The sequence below is a fragment of the Vombatus ursinus genome, unplaced genomic scaffold, assembly GCF_900497805.2.
Source record: "Vombatus ursinus unplaced genomic scaffold, bare-nosed wombat genome assembly UNPS02014789.1, whole genome shotgun sequence".
Taxonomy (NCBI): domain Eukaryota; kingdom Metazoa; phylum Chordata; class Mammalia; order Diprotodontia; family Vombatidae; genus Vombatus; species Vombatus ursinus.
Genome location: NW_020954567.1, coordinates 16,369,833 through 16,390,046, shown reverse-complemented (window position 1 = coordinate 16,390,046; position 20,214 = coordinate 16,369,833). Strand labels below are relative to the sequence as shown.

The following is a 20,214-nucleotide window of genomic DNA, read 5'->3' as shown; positions in this document are numbered from 1 at the left end:
TGTATATTGGAATAGTTGTGTTTTGTTGACAGCTGCTAAGTTAATAAAAGAAAAGAAAAATACAATTAAAGAAACAAAAACATAGAGGGCCTTGAAGTTTAAATTAAGAAGTTTGGATTTTATTTGGTAGGAAAATGGAACCACTGAAGGTTTTAGAGCAAGGAGAGACATGATCAAAAGAGAATTTTGGAGCTGATCTTGGGACCCTCAGCTAGGGCTTCCATTAGAAATTGGTCTCTTCCCTCTTCTTTATCAGCCCAGTGGATCTTGTGGTTCCCTCTTCCCCAATGGACTCTATATCCCCCAGATTTACCTTGATGGCAGCTGTTGCTATCTGGATGTGGTGGAGACGGCGGAGTGTGCTTTCTCTGTCAATGAAGTAGGAGGCTGCCAGCTGGTGTAGGGTCTCCAGGGACACAGCTGAAGTGTTCCCACCTCTCCCAGTCCCAGTAGCTTCACTTGCATCTGTTTTCCGGCTCAATTTCCTCTTGTCCACAAAAATAGTCAATGACTCTTCTCCTGCATAAACAACCACAGCCTATTGGTATGATCTTCCTTCCTTTTCTCATTCCATGTACCAGCAAAAAGACACACCCTACCTGTTCTGAGCAATCTGAACTGGATAAGGCCCTGTGTTACTACCTACCATCAATCCTCAATCAGAATCTGCTAATAGGATGATAAGAGGTGCCACATTTAGCATTCAGGAATTAGCAGATCACTCCCAGTGAGGTGGAGTTGCCACATAGACACAACCTGAGTGGAGAGGAATTTATCAGGAAAACCACCTTCCTTTCATCTCTTCTCTCACCTCAAAATGGAAATGTTAGATTCAAAGCCAGTTTACCTTGTTCAGGGGTCCCTTGGCCCTTAAGATGATTGTAGGTATAATGAAATGCCAAAGAATATCCTGAAAACTGATCCTAGCTAAAAGTTGCCCGAGTTCAAATCTCTCTCACTTTATCTCATCATCTTTCATACTGCTTAAGATAAACTATTTTGGGCAAGGTGCTTGAGGATTTCTCTGGGTGTCAGTTTTGACATCTAATATAATTAGAGAGTTGGTCGAAACCAACTTCTTTAAGGTCCACTCTAACAAAATTTATCATCCAATTTAGATCTTGGTCGCTATTATCTTTTGACTCCCAGGCCATTCTTAAATGCCTTTTTAAAAATGTATTTAGTATTTTGTTTTTTCCCCAGTTACATGTAAAAACAATTTTTAATATTTGTTTTTTAAAACTTTGAGTTCCAAATTCTCTCTCTTCCTCCCTCCTGACCCTACCTGATTGAGAAGACAAACAATTCAATATAGGTTATACATGTGTAGTCATGCAAAACATTTCTATTTTAGTCATGTTGAGAAAGAAAACAAAAGACAAAAAAAACTCAAGAAAAATAAAGTAAAAAAGTATGCTTCAATCTATGCTCAGACACCATCAGTTCTTTGTCTGGGGATGGATGGCATTTTTCATCATAAGTCTTTCAGAGTTGTCTTGGATCATTGTATTGCTGAGAATAGCTAAGTCATTCACAGCTGATCATCTTACAATGTTCCTCTTTGTACACTCTACTGCCTTTCTTAAGGAACTCTGCACCCAGATCACAATCCTCTTCTTTATGTAAGATTTACCCTTATATTAAGGGACTTCAACACAGAACACCCTAACCTCCCAGTTCCTCAATCTACTCGGTTCCCATGACCTACTGCTCTGCTTTCCCTCAGATACATATGGGAATGGTCACGTCTTTGATCTTCCCATCACCTACAAGCTTCCCCTACCATGATGAATAACTCTGACATCCCATTATCCAGTCAACATCTCCTATCATTTCATTTCTGTCTATTTCCTTATCTGGAAAATGGGGATAATAATCCTCCCAGAGTTGTTGTGAGGACAAAATGAATTAATATCTGTAAATCACTCTGCAAGGAACCACATCAATAGTAGCTGCTGTTGTTATCATCATCATTGTCATCACCTCTTCATATGCCTTATTTCTCTCAAACTGAATTTTCATCCTCATTATGAACTCCAGTGTCTCCACCCTTCAGTCATTCAACACTTGAGGACTCTCCCAGACATTTGTTCTGATTATACTTTTTCCCTTCTCAATTTCATACTTTTTAATGAATTCCCCGGTTCTACTCTACTGTTCTCTTTTCTAAAAATTCTTTTGTTCTCTTATATTATTACTGCTCACACCTTACCCAACCCCAACCCTAGATTAATCTCACCTATCCTCTGACTAGAGTGGAAGCTCTTCGAGGACAAGGATTGCATCACGTTTGCCTTTGCTTCTTCATCACCTAGCCAGAAGTGTCTGGCACATAACAGGTGGGTAATAAGTGATTGCTGACTGTCTGATTGGTTCATTTCTAGGATTCTTTCCAGCTCCAGCAATGCATGAATCTATGCACTAGGCAGGTCCAGGTAATGTTCTCAACATCCTGCCTTAGTGGTGTATCTAATTGATTGAGTTTTCTTCCTAGGCATAGAGAATTTTAGAGCACTAGCTCCCTTCATTTGCTTTTCTGACTTTAACTTCCCAAGAGCGCATTCTCATGGTATCATTTGCAGGACTTCAAGTGATACCTTTACAGTTACGGGTGAGACAGGAGCTTTGTCCTTGGGCATTCAAGTGAGGTGTCTATATATTTTTCCCAGGATGTTTCCTTCTCCCATAGGAAGTCTCTGAACTCAGAAGCTTGAATATTTTGACTCCAAATGCATCCATCATGTAGAGACATGACTGGATTCCTTGGGGAGCTCTTTCCTGAGTTTTCAGCCAGAAAGCCCAAGGCAATAACAAATGTTCTCTTTCCTTCTGTGGGAGGTGTGGATGCCACCTCTGCTGGGATCCTGGCTTTCCCCATTAGGGAAAAGGCAGATCCCAGGGCGCCAGGTGCCTGAGGGACATAAGGATCTGATTGCCATTCCTTACTAAGCCTGATGCTGCAAACACAACAAAGGATTGCTTTCTCTGTTGCTAGGAAATAATCCAAACCTGCAGAAAGTAGGAAACAAGGGACTGACACGCCATCCTTACAAAACTCACCTGAGAGAAAAATGTCAGCTCTCCCGCTGACAGAGGCCTTAGAGTAATTTAGAACAAAAGTTCCTTATTATTACTATCATCATTATTCACTATTATTATATTTATATCATGGATCCTTTTGTTGGCCTGTGGTGCCTTCATAAAAAAATGGTTAAATGCATAAAATAAAATGCATTTAATTATAAAGGAAGATAATACAAATACAAATAAAATTATATTGGAATAAAAATATTTTTTAAAAAGTTAAAGAAAAGGAAGGAGACAAGCATTTATTAAGTGCCTGCTATGTTCCAGGAGCTTTATAAATATTATCCCATTTGATCCTTACAACAACCCTGGGAGGCAGGAGCTATTATTATCTACAGGTACATACTAAGCCAGAGGTTAAATGACTTGCCCAGAGTCATACAACTAGGAAGTGTCTAACCATACCACCCCCCAGATTAAGAAGCCCCAATTTCAAACTTCACTAGTCTTGATCCTTACCTACCTATCATCTGCTACCTCTACCTCTTCTCTATTTTTTCAGCATATGTCTCCCAAAAATCCTCATACACATATAAATGTTCTCCCAAGGTGATCTTGCACTAACTTTTTTTTCCCTAAGAGAAATTAGAAAATCTTGTTTGATTCATTGTGAATTAATTCACTCTATATTTTCAAGAAGGAAAAGGACCCAGGAAATACAAAGGGATAACTAGAGATAATCTCACATGCTTGCAAAACCCTTTAAACTACGACCTGGAAATCAGTCAGTGAGACTACTTACTCACCTCCCAGAGTTGCAGAGAGTAAGAAATGAGTGCCGTACTTTTTGATGAGGTTTTCTGTAATCTGCTGCAGGCTGGGCCTCCGTCCCAGGAGGCGGATATTCCGGATGAATTCTGGGGCGAGGGGTAATGGTAAGCTGAAAAAGTCCTTTCTTTCCAGAGCCAAGTTATTCACCTTCCATCGGGCAAACTCTCTGGAGGAAGTTTTAAAGGGAACAAGTAGTGAGTTCAAATCAAGAAAGAAGATGAGGCAGAGTCACCGATAAACAAGATTCTAAAGTCAAAAACATTTGTCTTCAGCATCCTTCCCTTCCTTCTGCTTTTCAGAACCCCTCTCCCAGACTCAGACGCCCACGGCCCCTTCTGACAGTGCCAGTGATTCCCTTTCCTTTCCTAATGTCATTAAAAGCTGTTCTTAGGGACTTCCCGGGAGCGGAGTCAATATGGCAGAGTAAAGAAAACTCTCAGCTGAGCTCTTCCAGCATTCCCCCTCTCCCCAAACAACTATAAAATAACACCTGAAATTGAGTTCTAGAGGGATAGAACCAACAAAAGGTCAGAGTGAGACATACTTGAAGCGCAAGACAACATAGGAGGTTGGAAGGAGAGATTTGTTGGAGAAGAGGTTGTTGGCCCAGTACCCACAAGAGTGAAACACCAGTGGTGGGACTAGGTGGTGGTGAGAGAAGGAGCAGCAGCTTTGGGAGCTCTCGAGCCAGAGTTGGTAAGGGACCTGACAACTCATAGAAAGAGGCTGCAAGGGACTCCTGTGCTAGCACCAGAAAGAATACTAAATGACAAGCAGGATGATTTCAGAAAAACCTGGGAAGAATTATATGAACTGATGCAAAGTGAAGTGAGCAGAACTAGGAGAACATTAGACGCAGTAACAACAATGCTGTATGATGATCAGCTATGAATGACTTAGCTATTCTCAGCAATATAACGATCTAAGACAATTCTGAAGGACTTATGATGAAAAATGCCATCCACCTCCAGAGAGATAACTGATGAACTCTGAATGCAGATGGAAGAATACTTTTTCTTTACTTTATGTGTGTTGTTTTATTTTGTTTGTGTTTTCTTTTGTAACATGGCTAATATGGAAATGTGCTCTGCATGACTTCACATGTATGATCAATATCATGTTGTTTGTCTTCTCAAGGAGGGGGAAAGGGTGGGAGAGAGGGAAAGAATTTGAAAGTCAAATTTTGTTAAAAATGACTGTTAAAAATTTACATGTAATTGGGAAATATTCAATCTATATTTTTTAAAAAGCTATTCTTAGTTAGATGTTGCATGAGAAAGGATCATCTATTACAGATTCATTCTAAAATCTAAGTGACTGATGCACTTAATGTGCTATCTCTTACCAGGCATATTTCTACTTTAACAGATGACAATGACATAATTGAAAGACTTGAAACTCCTAGAATTTCAAACATCAGCTTAAAAATCAGCGATTGAGATATTTCTGGTGAGAGTAGGTAGGTTCATCTACCCCTAAGGCCAGTCTTAACAAAAAAAGACCAAAAGTTTGGTGTTCTCTTTATTTATCTCCCCCATTCCCATTCTTCCTGTCCTTATAGGGCTGGAGCACATGGGATATGCTTTGAGAGACAATGGATTATTATTGGGGATCCAGAAATCAGTCCCCTATGCATGGAATGCTCTCCCTCCTCCACGCTAACTACTGACCTCCCTGGCTTCCTTTAAGTCCCAACTAAAACCTCCCCTTCTACAGGAAGTTTTCCCCATCATCTCTTAATTTCACTAATTTCCTTCTGTTAATTATTTTCTATTTATCCTGTATACATTTTGCTTTGTATATATTTGTTTGTATGTTGTCCCCCTATTAGATTGTAAGCTCCTTGAGGGCAAAAACTGCCTTTTACTTCTTTTCTTGTATCCCCAGTGCTTAGAATAGGGCACATAGTGGGTACTTAGTAAATGTTTATTATATTGTATTGTACTGTATTGTAGTTGGTTTCCTAGCCAACATATTTTCAGGTGAGATGGGGACTCCACCTCTCTAGGACTGATTCTCTCTGTTAGGGAGAAGTCACTTTCCAAAGCCTCAAAGTTGTAAAGAACATAGGAATCCTGTTATTCATCTTCCAACAGGAGAACCCTCTAAGGGGAAAAAAGTATCCACAAAATCCATCCTACTTCTATACTTACCACTTGTGTGACTTTGAAGATCACATCATCTTCCTGTACCTTAGTTTCCTTGTATATAAAATGAGAGGATTGGACTATGAGGTTTCTGAGATTCCCTTCAGTATCCATATATGTGATCCCATGATCTGAGGAGCTAAGCTAGCAGTGTGTTGGTGAAAGAGAAGCAAGTCAACTACCACCATTTTAATGGAATTAAGTTCAGGAATTCTCTCTGCCTAATTCTGGAGACCTAAGATCGAAAGGAGGGGGACATGATGCATGTTGCCAGGGAAAACAAGGAAAAATGAGTGGAATAATAATATGTGACTCCAATGGAAATCTTTCACTATTCCCACTGTGTGGCTTTATTTATCTAAGCAGGCAAGTTCATAATAATGTATTATCAGTTCCTTCCTTTGTGTAGGAAATGCTAAACTTTAATTAAACTACAGAATGTTTGACAAAAGAGCTTTCTCTCAAATCACTTCACAGAGCAAAGAGTGGCTGGTGTTTTGTCCTAGGTGACTCAGTGAGAGAGAGGATTCTCTCAGTTCCTGGAGGTGTATTATGACGATAAGAATTACAGAACTCCGTGACCAGATAGTACTAGGATGGCCACCCAACCAAGCCTTCTTAATCTAGGAATGACTATCCTGAACCCATCATGCACTGAATTACCATTTTATTCTATGCCAACCAAAGAGATGGATTTCCTTCACCTACCTGTAACCAATTATGGTAATAAATGTCCCACCGTCCTATTGTACAGATTGCTCCCATTTTAATAAAACTCAACATCATAGAGATAATTAGCAATTTTGGGGCTTGGGGCAGGTAATATGGAGTGCCCCTAGAACAAACAGCAGGAAAGGGACTCTCAAACCAATTTTATAATTCAGGAAGTGAAAATAATACAAGAAGTAATTAAAGAAAATTCAATTTGAGGTGGAAAATTATTTACCAGGGTAGCTTTTACATAGCTGAAAGACTGTGTTAAATTTTTATTACCTCTAAATTTCAATGTCCTAGGGCAAAGCTACCATTGTTAAAGTTCTGTCCAATATATGATAGTCTAACATTATTCTAATTATAAAAAAACCTTTAATTTACAAAAGGATTTGCCTCCTGAAAATAGTACCTCACCAATCAATCCCATTTAAGTGGCTATTTACAAATCATTCACTACTTGACAGGAAGGCTGACCAGGAACAATTAGAGAAATGAAATAGCCATGACTAATTAAAGATCAAACAGAAGTAAAGAGAATTCATCCCTGAAATTATCAGTTTAAGTCAATGGAAAAATGAGATATGATACATAAAATTTTACTTTTTATTTTTAACTGTTCAAGGACACATCACTGATATAAGATAAGATATATCTAACTGTATACAATCTGGATCCCTGCCCTAGCATGACTATATTTTATAAGAAAATCTATTAATGAACAAGCATTTATTAAATACCTACAGTATGCTAGGTGCTAAGGAAATAAAGACAAAAGTGAAACAGTGCCTGCCCTCAAGGAGATTACAGTCTATAGGAGAAGAAAACATGTACGCATACAAAGAACACACATAAAAGATACAACGTCTCCCCATAGAGTGGGGAGACCTAGCAGCTGGGGGAAGCAGGAAAGGACTTAGGTAGGAGGACCTGTTTGAGCTGAGGCTTGAAGACCAGTGATGCCAAGAGGCAGAGGTGAAGAGGGACAGCATGACAGGCATGAGGGACAGCCAGTGCAAAGGGCACAGGAGATAGAGTTCCAAGTGAAAAACAGTAAATAGGCCAGTATAGCTGGACCAGAGTGGGTATGGAAGGATGTTTTGTGTAATGAGGCTACCAAAAGTAGGATGGAGATAGGATGTGAGGAGTTTTAAATGACAAAGGAGTTTTTATTTGGTCCAGAGGCGATAGGGAGGCACTGAAGTTTACTGAGTAGGGCAGTGACATGGTCAGACCTGGGTTTTAAACCACCCTGGAGGTTGGGTGGAAGATGAATTGGAGTCAGGAGACATTTGATTCATGGAAAACAATTAGGATGTTATTTTAAGAGCCTCGTGATGGGGATCTGAACCAGAGCTGTGTGAGCAGAAAGCAGGGACTATATTTGAGAAATGTTGTGGAGACAGAAATGACAAAAACTGGCAACTGACTTGAATGAGTGGGGTAAAGGAGAATGAGAAGTTGTGTGTGTCACCTCTACATTGGCTGCCCCAGTGTTTGGAATGTTCTTCCTTCTCACATCCCCCTCAGGGAATCTTTCTCTTCCTTCAAGAGAAAGCTTAAGTACCACCTTCTGATTCCCACAATCTCTACTATCACCCCTAACTACACTGTATTAAACTTTTTGGTATTCATCCATATTTATCATCTACTTACTTTATAAATGCACTTGGGGTCTCTCTCCCCCCAGTAGAATGCAAGTTCCTTGGGAGTAGGGATTGCTTTATTCTTTGAATTTATAACTCCGTGCCTTTTCAGTATCTGATACAGAGTAAGTGCTTAATAAATGCATGTTGACTGTCTGATTGACTGATACCACAGTTGTGAACCTGTACAGTTGGAAAAATGTCAGTAGCCTCAATAGTAATGGGGAAGTTAGGAAAAGGATTAGATTTGTGGAGGGGGGAGGGGTGTAAAAGATAATGAGCTTTGTTATAGACATGTTAATTTTCAGATGGCTTTGGAACATCCAATTCCAAACAGACAATAGGATGTTTGTGATATGAAACTAGAGCTCAAGAGACTCCAATATCCTCTCAGATTCAGATTCAGATATAGTCAGTGTAGATCTGGGAGAAATCTATATAGAGATGATAACTGAACCCCATGGAAGTTCATGACATCACTAAGGAGAGAGAAAACAAAAGAGGAATGAGGTAGAAAGTCAATTTGGAAATGCTTTAGATGATTATGAGAGGAGAGGTTGTGAAGGCGTATAGTATAGACAGCTTTTTCAAGGAGTGAAATAGATGTCCTGTCTTTTTTGAAAAGCAACAAACAACTTTGACCTCATCCCCTCCATCTTTTATAACAAATTCTCTCTCTAATTCTCAATCCCTCCCTATTTACTGATTCCTTTCCTGCTGCCTACAAACACTCCCAAGTCACACCCAGTTTAAAAAAAATGTATATCCTTCACTAGGTCTTACCACCCTTAATATCAACCCATATCTCTTTTCCCACTTTTCGGACCAAAGTCTTTGAAAAAAGACCATTTATAATCACTGCTTCCACTTTTCACTTCTCCCACCCTCTTCTAAATTGTCTCCAGTGTTGCTTCCAACTTCATCACTCACCTGAAACTGCTCTCTCCAAAATTACCAAGGTTCTCTTAATTACTAAATCTAATAGACTCTTCTCAGTTTGCATCCTTATTGACTTGTCTGTAGCATTGGACACTCTTGACCAACTTCTTTAGGATATTTCTCTCTCTGGGATTATGTATCATTGCTCTTCTCCCTGTCTGACTTGAACTATCTTACATAACTATTAAAGGCATCTCCATACGAAGACTAGATCCTAAATCCTTTTCTCTTTACCCTCTCTCATTTGTGACATCTCCACCTTCGGTGAATTTAATTATCATTTCTATGTAGATGACTTCCAGATCTCTATGCTCAGTCCTATTCTCTTTCCTGAGCTCCAGTCCCACTCAGAAAATGTTTATTAAACATTTCAAACTAGCCCAGAAACTTCAAACTCAACATATTACAAAACAATACTCATTATTTTTCCTTCCAAAGCCCACCTCTCTTCCAAATTTCCCCAATATTCTGTAGTCTACCACTATTCTCCCAGTCACTTAGGTTCAAAACCTCTCTCTCATCATAAATTCCTTATTCTCATTGAACCCACATATCTAATCAGATGCCAAGTCTTATCATTTGTTTCTCTATAACATCTCAACATTTACCAAGCCACTGACCCTAGTTCAGTCCTCATCACCTCCCACCTGGACTATTATGACAGCCTCCTAACTGGTCTCCTGGCTTTCTGTATAAGTCTCTCCCCATTCCATTCCACTCTATGCCATTCCATCCTCCATATGATGTGATTTCCATGAAGTATAGGTCTTACCAGTTCATTCTGCTACTCAGTAAACTCCAGCGACTCCCTGTTAACCTTTGGGACAATATGAACTCAAATGTTAGGAATTTAAAGATCTTTACAAGTCAATCCTATTCTAATTTTCTAGTCTTCTTATACATGACCCCCCTCCCCATATTCTATTGCCAGTCATACTCTAATTCCTAATTACTATTCTTCACATGTGATCCTCCCTCTCATGTATCTGTATCTTTGCCTTGGTTGCCTCCCCAATCTTTAATACACCTCCTTCTCACTTCCGCCCGCCTCATGGAATTTTTCCAAATTCAGGTCGTTACCTGTGAGGTAAAGTCTTTCCTATTCACCCCAGTTGTTAGTGCCCTTCCTCCCCAAACTGTCTTGTATCTATATACATATATGTTGTTTTCTCTATTAGAATATAAGTTCCTTGAGGGCAGGGACTGTTTCATATTTGTCTTTTTATTCCCAGCACTTAGTATAGTGCCGAGCACATGACAGGTACTTAATAAATGTTTATTGATCATTTGATTGATCAGGGAATATAAGGTAGGCAGTACCACCTGCCACCCCCACACTGACTGGCCCATCTATATTCACACTGCACTTGACAACTTGTCTAACATTTGCGATGGGTTAGAGTGCTATCAGAAAAGTCAGGACACAGGGGACCAGTTCAAACCATTACCAGTTTCATTAAGAAACCTAAGCACCTGAAATTTTAGGGCTGGAAGACTTTAAAGGTCATATCATTCAGGCCATTAATTTATTAGACCCAGAGAGAGAAATCTATTTCTCCATAGTGAGATGGCTCACTGGCAGTGCAGTGGTGCCATGAATAGAGTTCTGGACATGGAATCTGGAAGACCTGCATTCAAATTGGGCTTCTGATGCTTATTTCCTGTGTGACCATAGGTACATTACTTTGCTGCTCTGGATCTCCACTTCCTCATTTGTGAAATGATAAGGACTGGACATGGTAGGTTCCAAGTTCCTTTCTGGTGCTAGATGTATGTACCTTCATCTGGCCATAAGAGGGCCTGAAGTACCTACCTCCCGTGACTATTTCGAGGGTCAACTCAGCCCATTTATGTAAAGCACTTTCCAACTTTGAAAGACCTACATCAATGTCAATTATTATTAGTGGAGAAGCTGGAACTAGACGGTTGGTCTCAGAGCTCACTGCTATACCAAGCTGTTTTTCATTACCCTCTGTTGAGGCTTAATGGTAGGTATGTTTGATCCTATTTTAATTCCTTAAAAATGCTACATATGGTAAATTATAAACAAGCATATTTGATTAATCCAGGCACCTGATCCCTCAACCATGCTGTATAAACACACGTTTCCTTTATTTTCAAAGAACTTGACAGAATTTACACCATTCTGCCATCCTACTGGGTTAAAGGGGGATGATTCCCATTTTCTGAAATTCAGACATTTTCAAGGCAGAGTAGTATGTTAGTGGCAAAGAAAAAATTCAAGTTCTTATGCTCAGATCATTCCAACTCTCTGATTAAATTGTAAATGAGAAAGAAGAAAACCTAAAAGAAAGAATTGGGAATAAGTTAGGAAATGATGATGACTAGGAAGTATAGATTCTTCTTCTTCTTCTTCTTCTTCTTCATCATCTTCTTCATCATCATCATCATCATCTCCAGAAAGTTCAACAACCTTCTTTGTAATTGAAATCAGAAGGTCCAGGAAGTCAGGAGGAGTAAGTGGAGGAATTAAGACGAATAAAACACATTAGGCGTTTACTCCGGCAGAAATTCAGAAACTGAGAAGCTGTATTTGAAACAAAGCAATAAATATGTCTGGAAATTATTTTTGGTAGCTTGCTTATAACTCAATGGGTATCTATTAAGTGTGTGTGTGTGTGTGTGTGTGTGTGTGTGTGTGTGTGTGTGTGTGTAAGGCACTATGCTAAGTGCTGGGATACAAACGTAAAACTAGAACAATACCTGCCCTCAGGAAGCCTGCAATCTAAGACTATATAACCACTTTATTTTATTTTTCTTTTATATTTATATTGTTATTTATATATTTAGTTTAATTTATATTTCCTCCCTCCCTTTCTTTCTTCCTCTCTCTTTCCTTCTTGTAGCTTTTTAGCATGAGTTAAAATGAATGGGGAAATATTGGTGAATAAAACTTTCATTAAGAAATTGTGATGCTACCTTCTCTAGAGTTACTAACTCAATTCTCTTCAACCAGACCCGTAACTAGAAATTTCTGTACCTGGAGAGTGGCATGTGGGGCAGCAGGAAAGGAAAAGAGGTATGAGAAATGGTAAAATACTCAAAGGATTCTTTAAGCAAATCTTAAATTTTTGGCCTGAGAAAAAACCCCACTCAATGAACCCTACTTAAATTCTCTGACAACATTCACAAACCTCAGAGAAGAGTATCCCAAGTCATCTTAGGATACTCAGAAAATGAAATGTTTGCTTCTAGTTCATTAATTCAGTAGACATCAAGGAGGTTTCTATTTCTTTATTTTTCCAGGCAGTCAAGAATAAGAGCTTTGGGGGGAGGGAGGAAACTGGGGTTAAAATTGTTTTCCTTCAATTAAGACATCAGGCCAAACCCCTCCATTCTAATTTCAATGTCTTGCCCAAATTCTTCCTCATTGTGTTTTCTGTTCATTGAGAACAGCTGGACAAAGCTAATGCTCCTAATCTTAGCCTAGCCACAGAGAAAAGAGCTAATGTAACTCTAGAGAGCACTAACCAGGAGTTTCATGGGTAAATCCGAAGAGTAAAGAGATCTCTGCATAGACTTCCCAGGCCACAGTTTGTTATTCTAGCATCCTGCTGGGCTGCTTCAGTATCAAATTCTGGCCAATTTCAGGGGTTTAATTACCACTCTATCTCTTTTCCATATAATCCAAGAATATTCTGGATTGTTTAAAGTAGGTTACAGTTATTTACTTTTATGCTTAAGAGGAGTTACAGTTACTTACTTTTTATCCTTTAGGGACACAAAATAATCCCCACAAAATCTCACCCCATCCAAGATTTTGTTGTTATTGTTCAGTTATGTCTGACTCTTTGTGACCCCATTTGGAGTTTTCTTGGCAAAGATACTGGAGTGATTGGCCATTTCCTTCTCCAGTTCATTTTGCAAATGAGGAAACTGAAGCAAAATGAGTTAAGTGACTTGCATGGGGTCACACAGTGAGTAAGTGTCTAAGGTCATTTTTGAACTCAGTTCTTCCTGACTCTAGGCCCCAGTGCAAGGCACTATGCTTGATTCTGAGGCACATAAAGACAAAATTAAAACAATCTCTGCCCTCAAGAAGCCTACTTTCTGCTGAGTCTAGTATCTACTTGATACCACATGTAAACAGAGGAGCATATTCCTGATTATTTGAGGATGAAAAGGACGTTAATACGTAGGAAAACTCACCTAAGCTGAGCCTGGAAGGAATCTAAGAATCCTAAGATATGGAGGTAAGGAACTAGTGTATTCCAGGCATGGGACACAGCCCATGGGAGATGGAATGCTGAGTTTGGGGAACAGCAAGAAAACCAGTTCTCTAATGAGTATAGGAAGAGGGACGAATGTAAAATAAAACTGGAAAGGTAAGACTAGAGCCAGATTGTGAGGGGTTTAAATGAGCAGAAAGAGTCAAGAAAGTTCTGGGACATTAGCCAGTAAATGGTATTACCCCTACTATCTAATACACTATTCTACGCGTATCCTATGCATTAAACAGCAAAAATAATGACTCACATTTAATTGGCATTGAATGCTTACAAAGTGTTTTCTTCAGACAACCCTAGGAAAGAAGAAGTGTAACTATTATCACCTCCAATTTATAAATGAGGAAATAGGCTCAAAGACCAGATGCCTCAGCAAAGTCATCCCTCTAGTAGGTTTCTGAAATGGGGTTCAAACTCAGGTGACTAGACTCCAAGTACAATGCCAATATACTAATTCTAGTGTAAAAAGGGCAGACCAGTTTCCTTTTGCCCTGATAGTTTTTGTTATTGTTTTTTGCTACATGATGAGGAAAGACCAGACTTTTACCTTGGGTACGGACCCAAGGATTTCCCAGAAATGAGAGCAGTTCATCAGGACTAGCTACCATGGCAGGAATATTGAATATTCATGATTAACTGGACTTGGCATGAGGAACCTGGGTTCAAATCCTATCTCCTGTACCACTTTGGGCCTCAGTTTCCTCATCTATAAAATGAGGGGGTTAGACTCAGTGGCCTCTATTTTCTTTCCAGTTCTAAATCTATGCTCCTATGATTCCAAGGCTATGCTAACCTAACAACATAAAGAATATGAGTGATAACCTGGGAACTGGCCAGCCTCATCTCCTGGGCTGGAAGCAAAGGGACCCCAACTGATAAAGAAAAACAGCTTAGGAAATGAAGTACTGGTAATTAGAGAAATGTAAATGCAGGCTGTGCAGTGCCTCCCCTCCCTCATGCCTTTAGGTCATATAGCTGCTGATTTTAATGACACCAGCCACCCTGCATGGGACCAGCAGGAAGGGACCCCCTTCTGCTTTACACAAAGTCAAAAAGAGATCTGCCAGCAAGGTCTCCCCTTGCAGGATTGTTATGGCTACCAACGATAAAAGAGGCATCAAGGGCACAGCTGGAACTTCTGATCCCAAACGAGCTTTCCATCGGCCCGAGCTTGGGAACACCACTTTTGGGCTTGCTTGTAAACTGAAAACCTTTGATCTGGCCAGTCACCTAGAGCAATTATTTAGGAAACCCACCTCCCAGCCTTGAAGGGGAATCTTTTTTTTTTTTTTAAACCCAACCAGCCTTATTTTAAACCATTTATTTAAACTTATAGACAGAAGAGACTGTAAGAGGACATCTGGTACATTTTTATTTTTTTTTTTTCAATTAACACTCTTTTTTTTTTCTTCCTTCTACTTCTTTTGTTCCTGGAAGGGGGAATCTTTTTTTTTGGGGGGGGGAGGAATAAATCTTTGTAATAAATGAGCATAAGCAGGCAAAAGAAATCCCCACATAGACAGTGTCCAAAAATATGAGCCTCATTCTTCTTATCAGTCCATCATCTCTCCGTCAAGAGACAACAAACCCCTCATTTTACAAATGAGGAAACTGAGGCTCAGTGAGCTTAAGTGATTTGCCTATGGGCACACAAGTAGTAACACAACTGAGATCTGAGCTCGTATTCTCTGAGCCCAAATCCAGCACTGGTTCTACCACCCCATACTTATCAATATCGTTTTGATAGTCCCTAAAGTACTAGTGCAGTCATGTTACGGTTCAGGGGGTCATAGATGTGGCCTTGGAAGGGACCTCAGAGGCGACCCAGTCCAGCCTCCTCATTTTACATTTGGAGTTACAAAGGTAGAAGCAGGATCTGAAGCCGGTCCTTTGATTCCAAATATAGCTCTTGTCCAAGAGACAAGACAAATACACTCTTGTCCAACATCTCACGCTCCCGCTATTTATTAATATAATATCACCTTGATAATTCCTAGAGTTGCTGAGCTGAGGACAAGCACTAAGGAGTTTGACTTGTGATTTATTTATTTTGCGATAAATTTGATTTCATTCCACCTCTTTGCTGGGCATCTGTGCTCCTTTTTCAGGCTCACCAGCATTTTGTAATATATTAGAATTTTTAAGATTTTTTTTTCCTCTAAATCTTAACTCTATGTCCACTGGTGGTACAGTGGATAGAATTAGAAGACCTGAGTTCAAATGTGACCCCAGGCACTTACTAGCTGTGTAACCCTGAGCAAGTCACTCAACCTTGACTGCCCAAAGGAAGGGGGAAGGGAGAAGGGGGAAAGGGGCAAAGGGGGAAGGGAGGAAGGGGGAAGGGGACTTAATAAATTCCAGATGATTGACTGATTTCCCAGATCCCACCTGTCTCTTGTTGATTTTAACAATGAAGATGATGATGACTTCCATGATGAGGATAGCATTTATGTGGCAGTTTTAGGTTTGCAAAGCAGATGTTATATCATTTTACCCTTACAACAATCCTGGAAGGAAGGCACTATTATTACCTTTGCTTTACAGAGTAATAAACTGAGGCACAGGGAGTTTAAATGACTTGCCTAGAGTCACACAGCTACATTTGAACTCAGGTCTTCCTGTCTTTATTCACTGTATCACCTAAGCTGCCTTCAGATAGCCCTCTCTTTCTCAGGACAGGCCTTTCCATGAAGAGAACTCAGTCATTATGCCTGCTCAGCTGACACAGGGTTTGCCAAATCAAAAAAGGGTCACTGAAATGCACCTTTCTTTGGGGGAGCTCAAACTATATGGCAGATATAATTTCTTCCATCCTCTCCAGGTCTGTTAATGCTCTCAGGTATCCAACAACATGGCACGTTGGGCTCTTGCCACTTTAAGTGGGGAAACTGATCCCCAGAGATGTGGAGTATTCTGGCAGAAAGGCCAGGTTCCTGGCCTCTTGGCCTTCAGCAGAGGCTCTATCCATTCAGCTAAACCTTTGCTGCTTTCTGGGTCAGAAAGTTGTTTCTTTTCTTCAAAAGGAGACTGGAGTATTTTTTTGTTGTTGTTGTTGTGGAAATCAGATAACTCTGGCCATGAGTAAGTCTAATGAGGAAATAGAAGGATACCAATGGAAAACCTTGTTATTTGTCTCAGTGACACAGTCAAGGGGGGTTTCCTTCATAGTACTTGAATATCTTAGAGAAAAAAGGATAGATATTATTTATCATCTCATGGGTTGGCCTTTAGCCCAACTGAGTACTATTACAATGTTCTTCGCCAACAGAACTGCTTGTGCCTTGGACAGCAAGGAGTGATTAATCTGAACTCTAAACGTGAACAATAATAAAACACAAAATACCTTGTATTGGAGTAATGTGGTAAATTTGTAAAGTATTTTCACATTTCCTTTCAGTTTATCCATGTAGTACAAGTGCAGAAAGCAAGAACACTTGGGTTTAAATCTTTTCTCATCTGTAATATGAGGTGGTTGAACAAGACAGCCTTTGAGGTCCCTTTCAGCTCCTTGGGATCCATGCAACAATCAGTCAATAAGGACTTATTATGTGCCAGGCACCATGCTAAACACTGGGACACACACACACACACACAAAGCAAATATAAACTGAGGAAATAGGAAAGCAAAAATTAACAGGGCGCTAGGTACTACAATGGATAGAAGGCTGGACCTTGAGTCTAGAAAAGCCTAGTTCACATCCTTCCTCCAACACTTACTAGCTGTGTCACTGTGGCAAAATATTTAGTCCCTATTTGCCTCAGTTACTCATCTGTAAAATGGGGATAATCATAGCACCTACTTCCAGGGTTGTTATGAACATAAAATGAGATATTTTGTAAAGCATTTTGTAAACCTTAAAGTGCTATATAAATGTTAGCTATTGTTATCATCATCACTCCAATTATTTTGCATTTGAAAAAAATTATAGATGTGGAAATTGAGACCCAGAGAATTCAAATAACCTTAGCCCCGATTCTATGGTGGATTTGGGACTAATAATTATGAACATTTATATAGCTTTCTAGAGTTTGAAAAGCATTTTATATACACTATCTCAACAACCCAGAGAGGAAGGAATCACAAATATTAATATCTCTATTTTACAGATGAAGAAATTGAGTAGAGCTCAGAAAAGTTAGGTGACTTTCCCAGGTTCACACAGCTAAGGAGTCTGAGAGGACGGATCTGAAGCTGGCTTCTTCCAACTCCAACTCTGCCACTCCAGCCATTGTGATGCCTCTTGGACCCAATCTTGGCTAGGAGTTGGCATTGTCTCACGGGTATGGTTAATCCCTGTAATTGTAGTTTTATTGCGTCTGGTCACACCATCTCTGTTTCAGGTGATTCTCTCCCCTGTGATAGCACCCCATCCTACTTTTTCCACTAAAGAACATTGTCCCTAGAAGGAAGTCCTGACTGGGTGGACTGTGAGGTCAGTTGGCTAAGAAATATCTCCAGATAGAAAAAACCTTTTAGGCAAAAATGAAATCAACTTCATTTCTTCCAGCCCCTAGCTTCTAAGTAGGGCCCCTGGACAGCCTGGAAAGCCTGGCAAGGAGGTAATTTAAAAGCCCACTCTGTTCTCAAACAACGGCTGGTAAACAATGATTGGCCAATTTCATTCTAATCTTCCCAATTTTGCTCTAATTAAAATCAAGCTGCAGCTTTCAAACAGCTTAATTAAAGCTGATTGGGAGAAATGAGGAGGGGGGCTGGCAACAAAAGGGGAGGGGTGGGAAATAGCTGTTTGGTGAGTCCTCGAGGGTGACTCTAAGACAGGAGTGGGGGTGGTGTTTTCTTTAGTGTCCATGTGAAAAGCAAGATGCACATTGAATGTCTGGTGGACAATCATTGCAACGCAGCTAAGGGACCAGAAGAAACTGAGCAACCAACCAGGAGGCCTGGGCTTTCCTAGAACAGAGATCCCAGCTGTGCTCCCCCTTATGTTCAGATACAGAGAAACTGGGCTCTCCATCATCATTATTCATCCCCTAATATGATTATCTAGTCCACCATTATAACATTACAAATCACTCCTTGTTCCTGCCTTTAAGCACTTGCCTTTTCCCTAGATCCTTGGAAAATACACTTAGACTGCTAAAACTTCCCACCCTTTCTGCTTCTACCTTCATAACATAATAATTTTGGGTTATTTACCAATTAACAAACCAATAATTATTTATAAAGGGCCTACTATGTTCCAGGCACCACTGTGCTGGATCCTGGAGACAGATAAAAACAAACTAGTCCCTGCTCTCAATAAGCTTACATTCTAACAATGAGGACAACACACACAAAATATAGATAAAACCTTGGGGGGAAGAGGGAGGTATTAGTAGATGTGAGGAGTAGCAAAGGTTGCATGTAGAAGGAGCTTGATCTAAGTCTTGAAGGAAACCAGGGAGAATCAAGTCCAAGTGGAGGAAGGAGTGGGTGTGGTCGTGGCATGGGAGATAGCAGAACAGAAATGGAATTTAAAAAAATACATATATATTTCATTTTAAAGTCATGGAATAAAACAAGCATTTCTATAGCATAGTATAATTAAAAAAAAAAAGATGATCGCACATGAAACTGCAAATGGTAAGGAGCAATAAACAGGTCAATATGGCTGGACCACAGAGTGTAAGAAGTGAAGTAATGTGAAAAGTCCAAAAGGGTAAGAAGGCTGGAATAAGGCGGTGAAGAGCTACAAATGCAAAACAAGAATTTCCATGTGATCCTAGAGGTGCCACTGGCATTTAGTGAGTAGGAAAATGACCTGGTCCCATCTGACACAGGATCACTGACCTAGACCTAGAAGGGGCATCAGAAGTCATTCAGTTCCAACTGTTCATTTTAAAGATGAGAAAACTGAGCCCCAGGAAGTTTAAATGGCTCATTCTTGGTCATCCAGGGTGTATGCATTAGAGGTAGCATAGCAACCCAAGTGCTCTGACTCCAGTGCCAGGATTCTTTCTACTGTACTATGCTTCCTCCTCCCAGAGCCTGGGAACTATTCTTCTCCTATTGGAACACAAAATTATATTAACTTTTCTTTTTAAACCAACTGCATCACACTGTGCGCTTAGGTCATACTTGTGACCAACCAACCTCCTTTCACTCTACCCCAAATCTTTTTCACTCCAAATGTTGGAAGTAGCTAGATGGCAATGTGGATAGGACACTTGGCCTGTAGTCAGGAAAACCTGGATTCAAATTCTATCTCACACACATACTAGCTGTGTGACCCTGAGTAAGTCACTTAACAGCTATCTTCCTCAGTTTCCCCAAATGTAAAAATAGGGATAATAATAGCACCTATTTCATAAGTTGTCATAAGGATCTAAGGAGCTCATATTTATAAAGGGTTAGCACAGTGACTGGCATATAATAGGTGCTTGTTCCCTCTTTCCCCTTCCAAATGTGTCTCCTCTTCTTTCTAAATGTACAGTGGATTTTTTGGAACTAAATGGACAGTTTGCATTTATCCCCATTAAATTACATATTTCTTCATTTTGACTCAGTTTTAGCTTGCCCAGATAACTGTAGCTTTATTCTAACATTCACCATGGTAGTTGTTCCTTTCAGCTTTGTGTCATTTCCATTTCTTTTTTTGATCAACCCCATTTGGTCTATCTTCTTTACCTAATATTGCCAACTTTAGACTGCCCACTTGGTCATCC

The 20,214-nt window shown here is 39.9% G+C and overlaps 1 protein-coding gene across 1 annotated transcript in view; it reads right to left on the bottom strand.

The window, feature by feature from the left end:
- Positions 1–20,214, bottom strand: part of BRINP2 (BMP/retinoic acid inducible neural specific 2) — a 141,119-nt gene that overhangs the window by 30,883 nt on the left and 90,022 nt on the right. Inside the window, exons 3-4 of the mRNA XM_027868350.1 lie at positions 3,834–4,024; positions 314–519 (exon numbers count right to left, since the gene is read on the bottom strand). Coding sequence (XP_027724151.1) covers positions 314–519; positions 3,834–4,024 — 397 coding nt within the window. The remainder of the gene's footprint in view (positions 1–313; positions 520–3,833; positions 4,025–20,214) is intronic.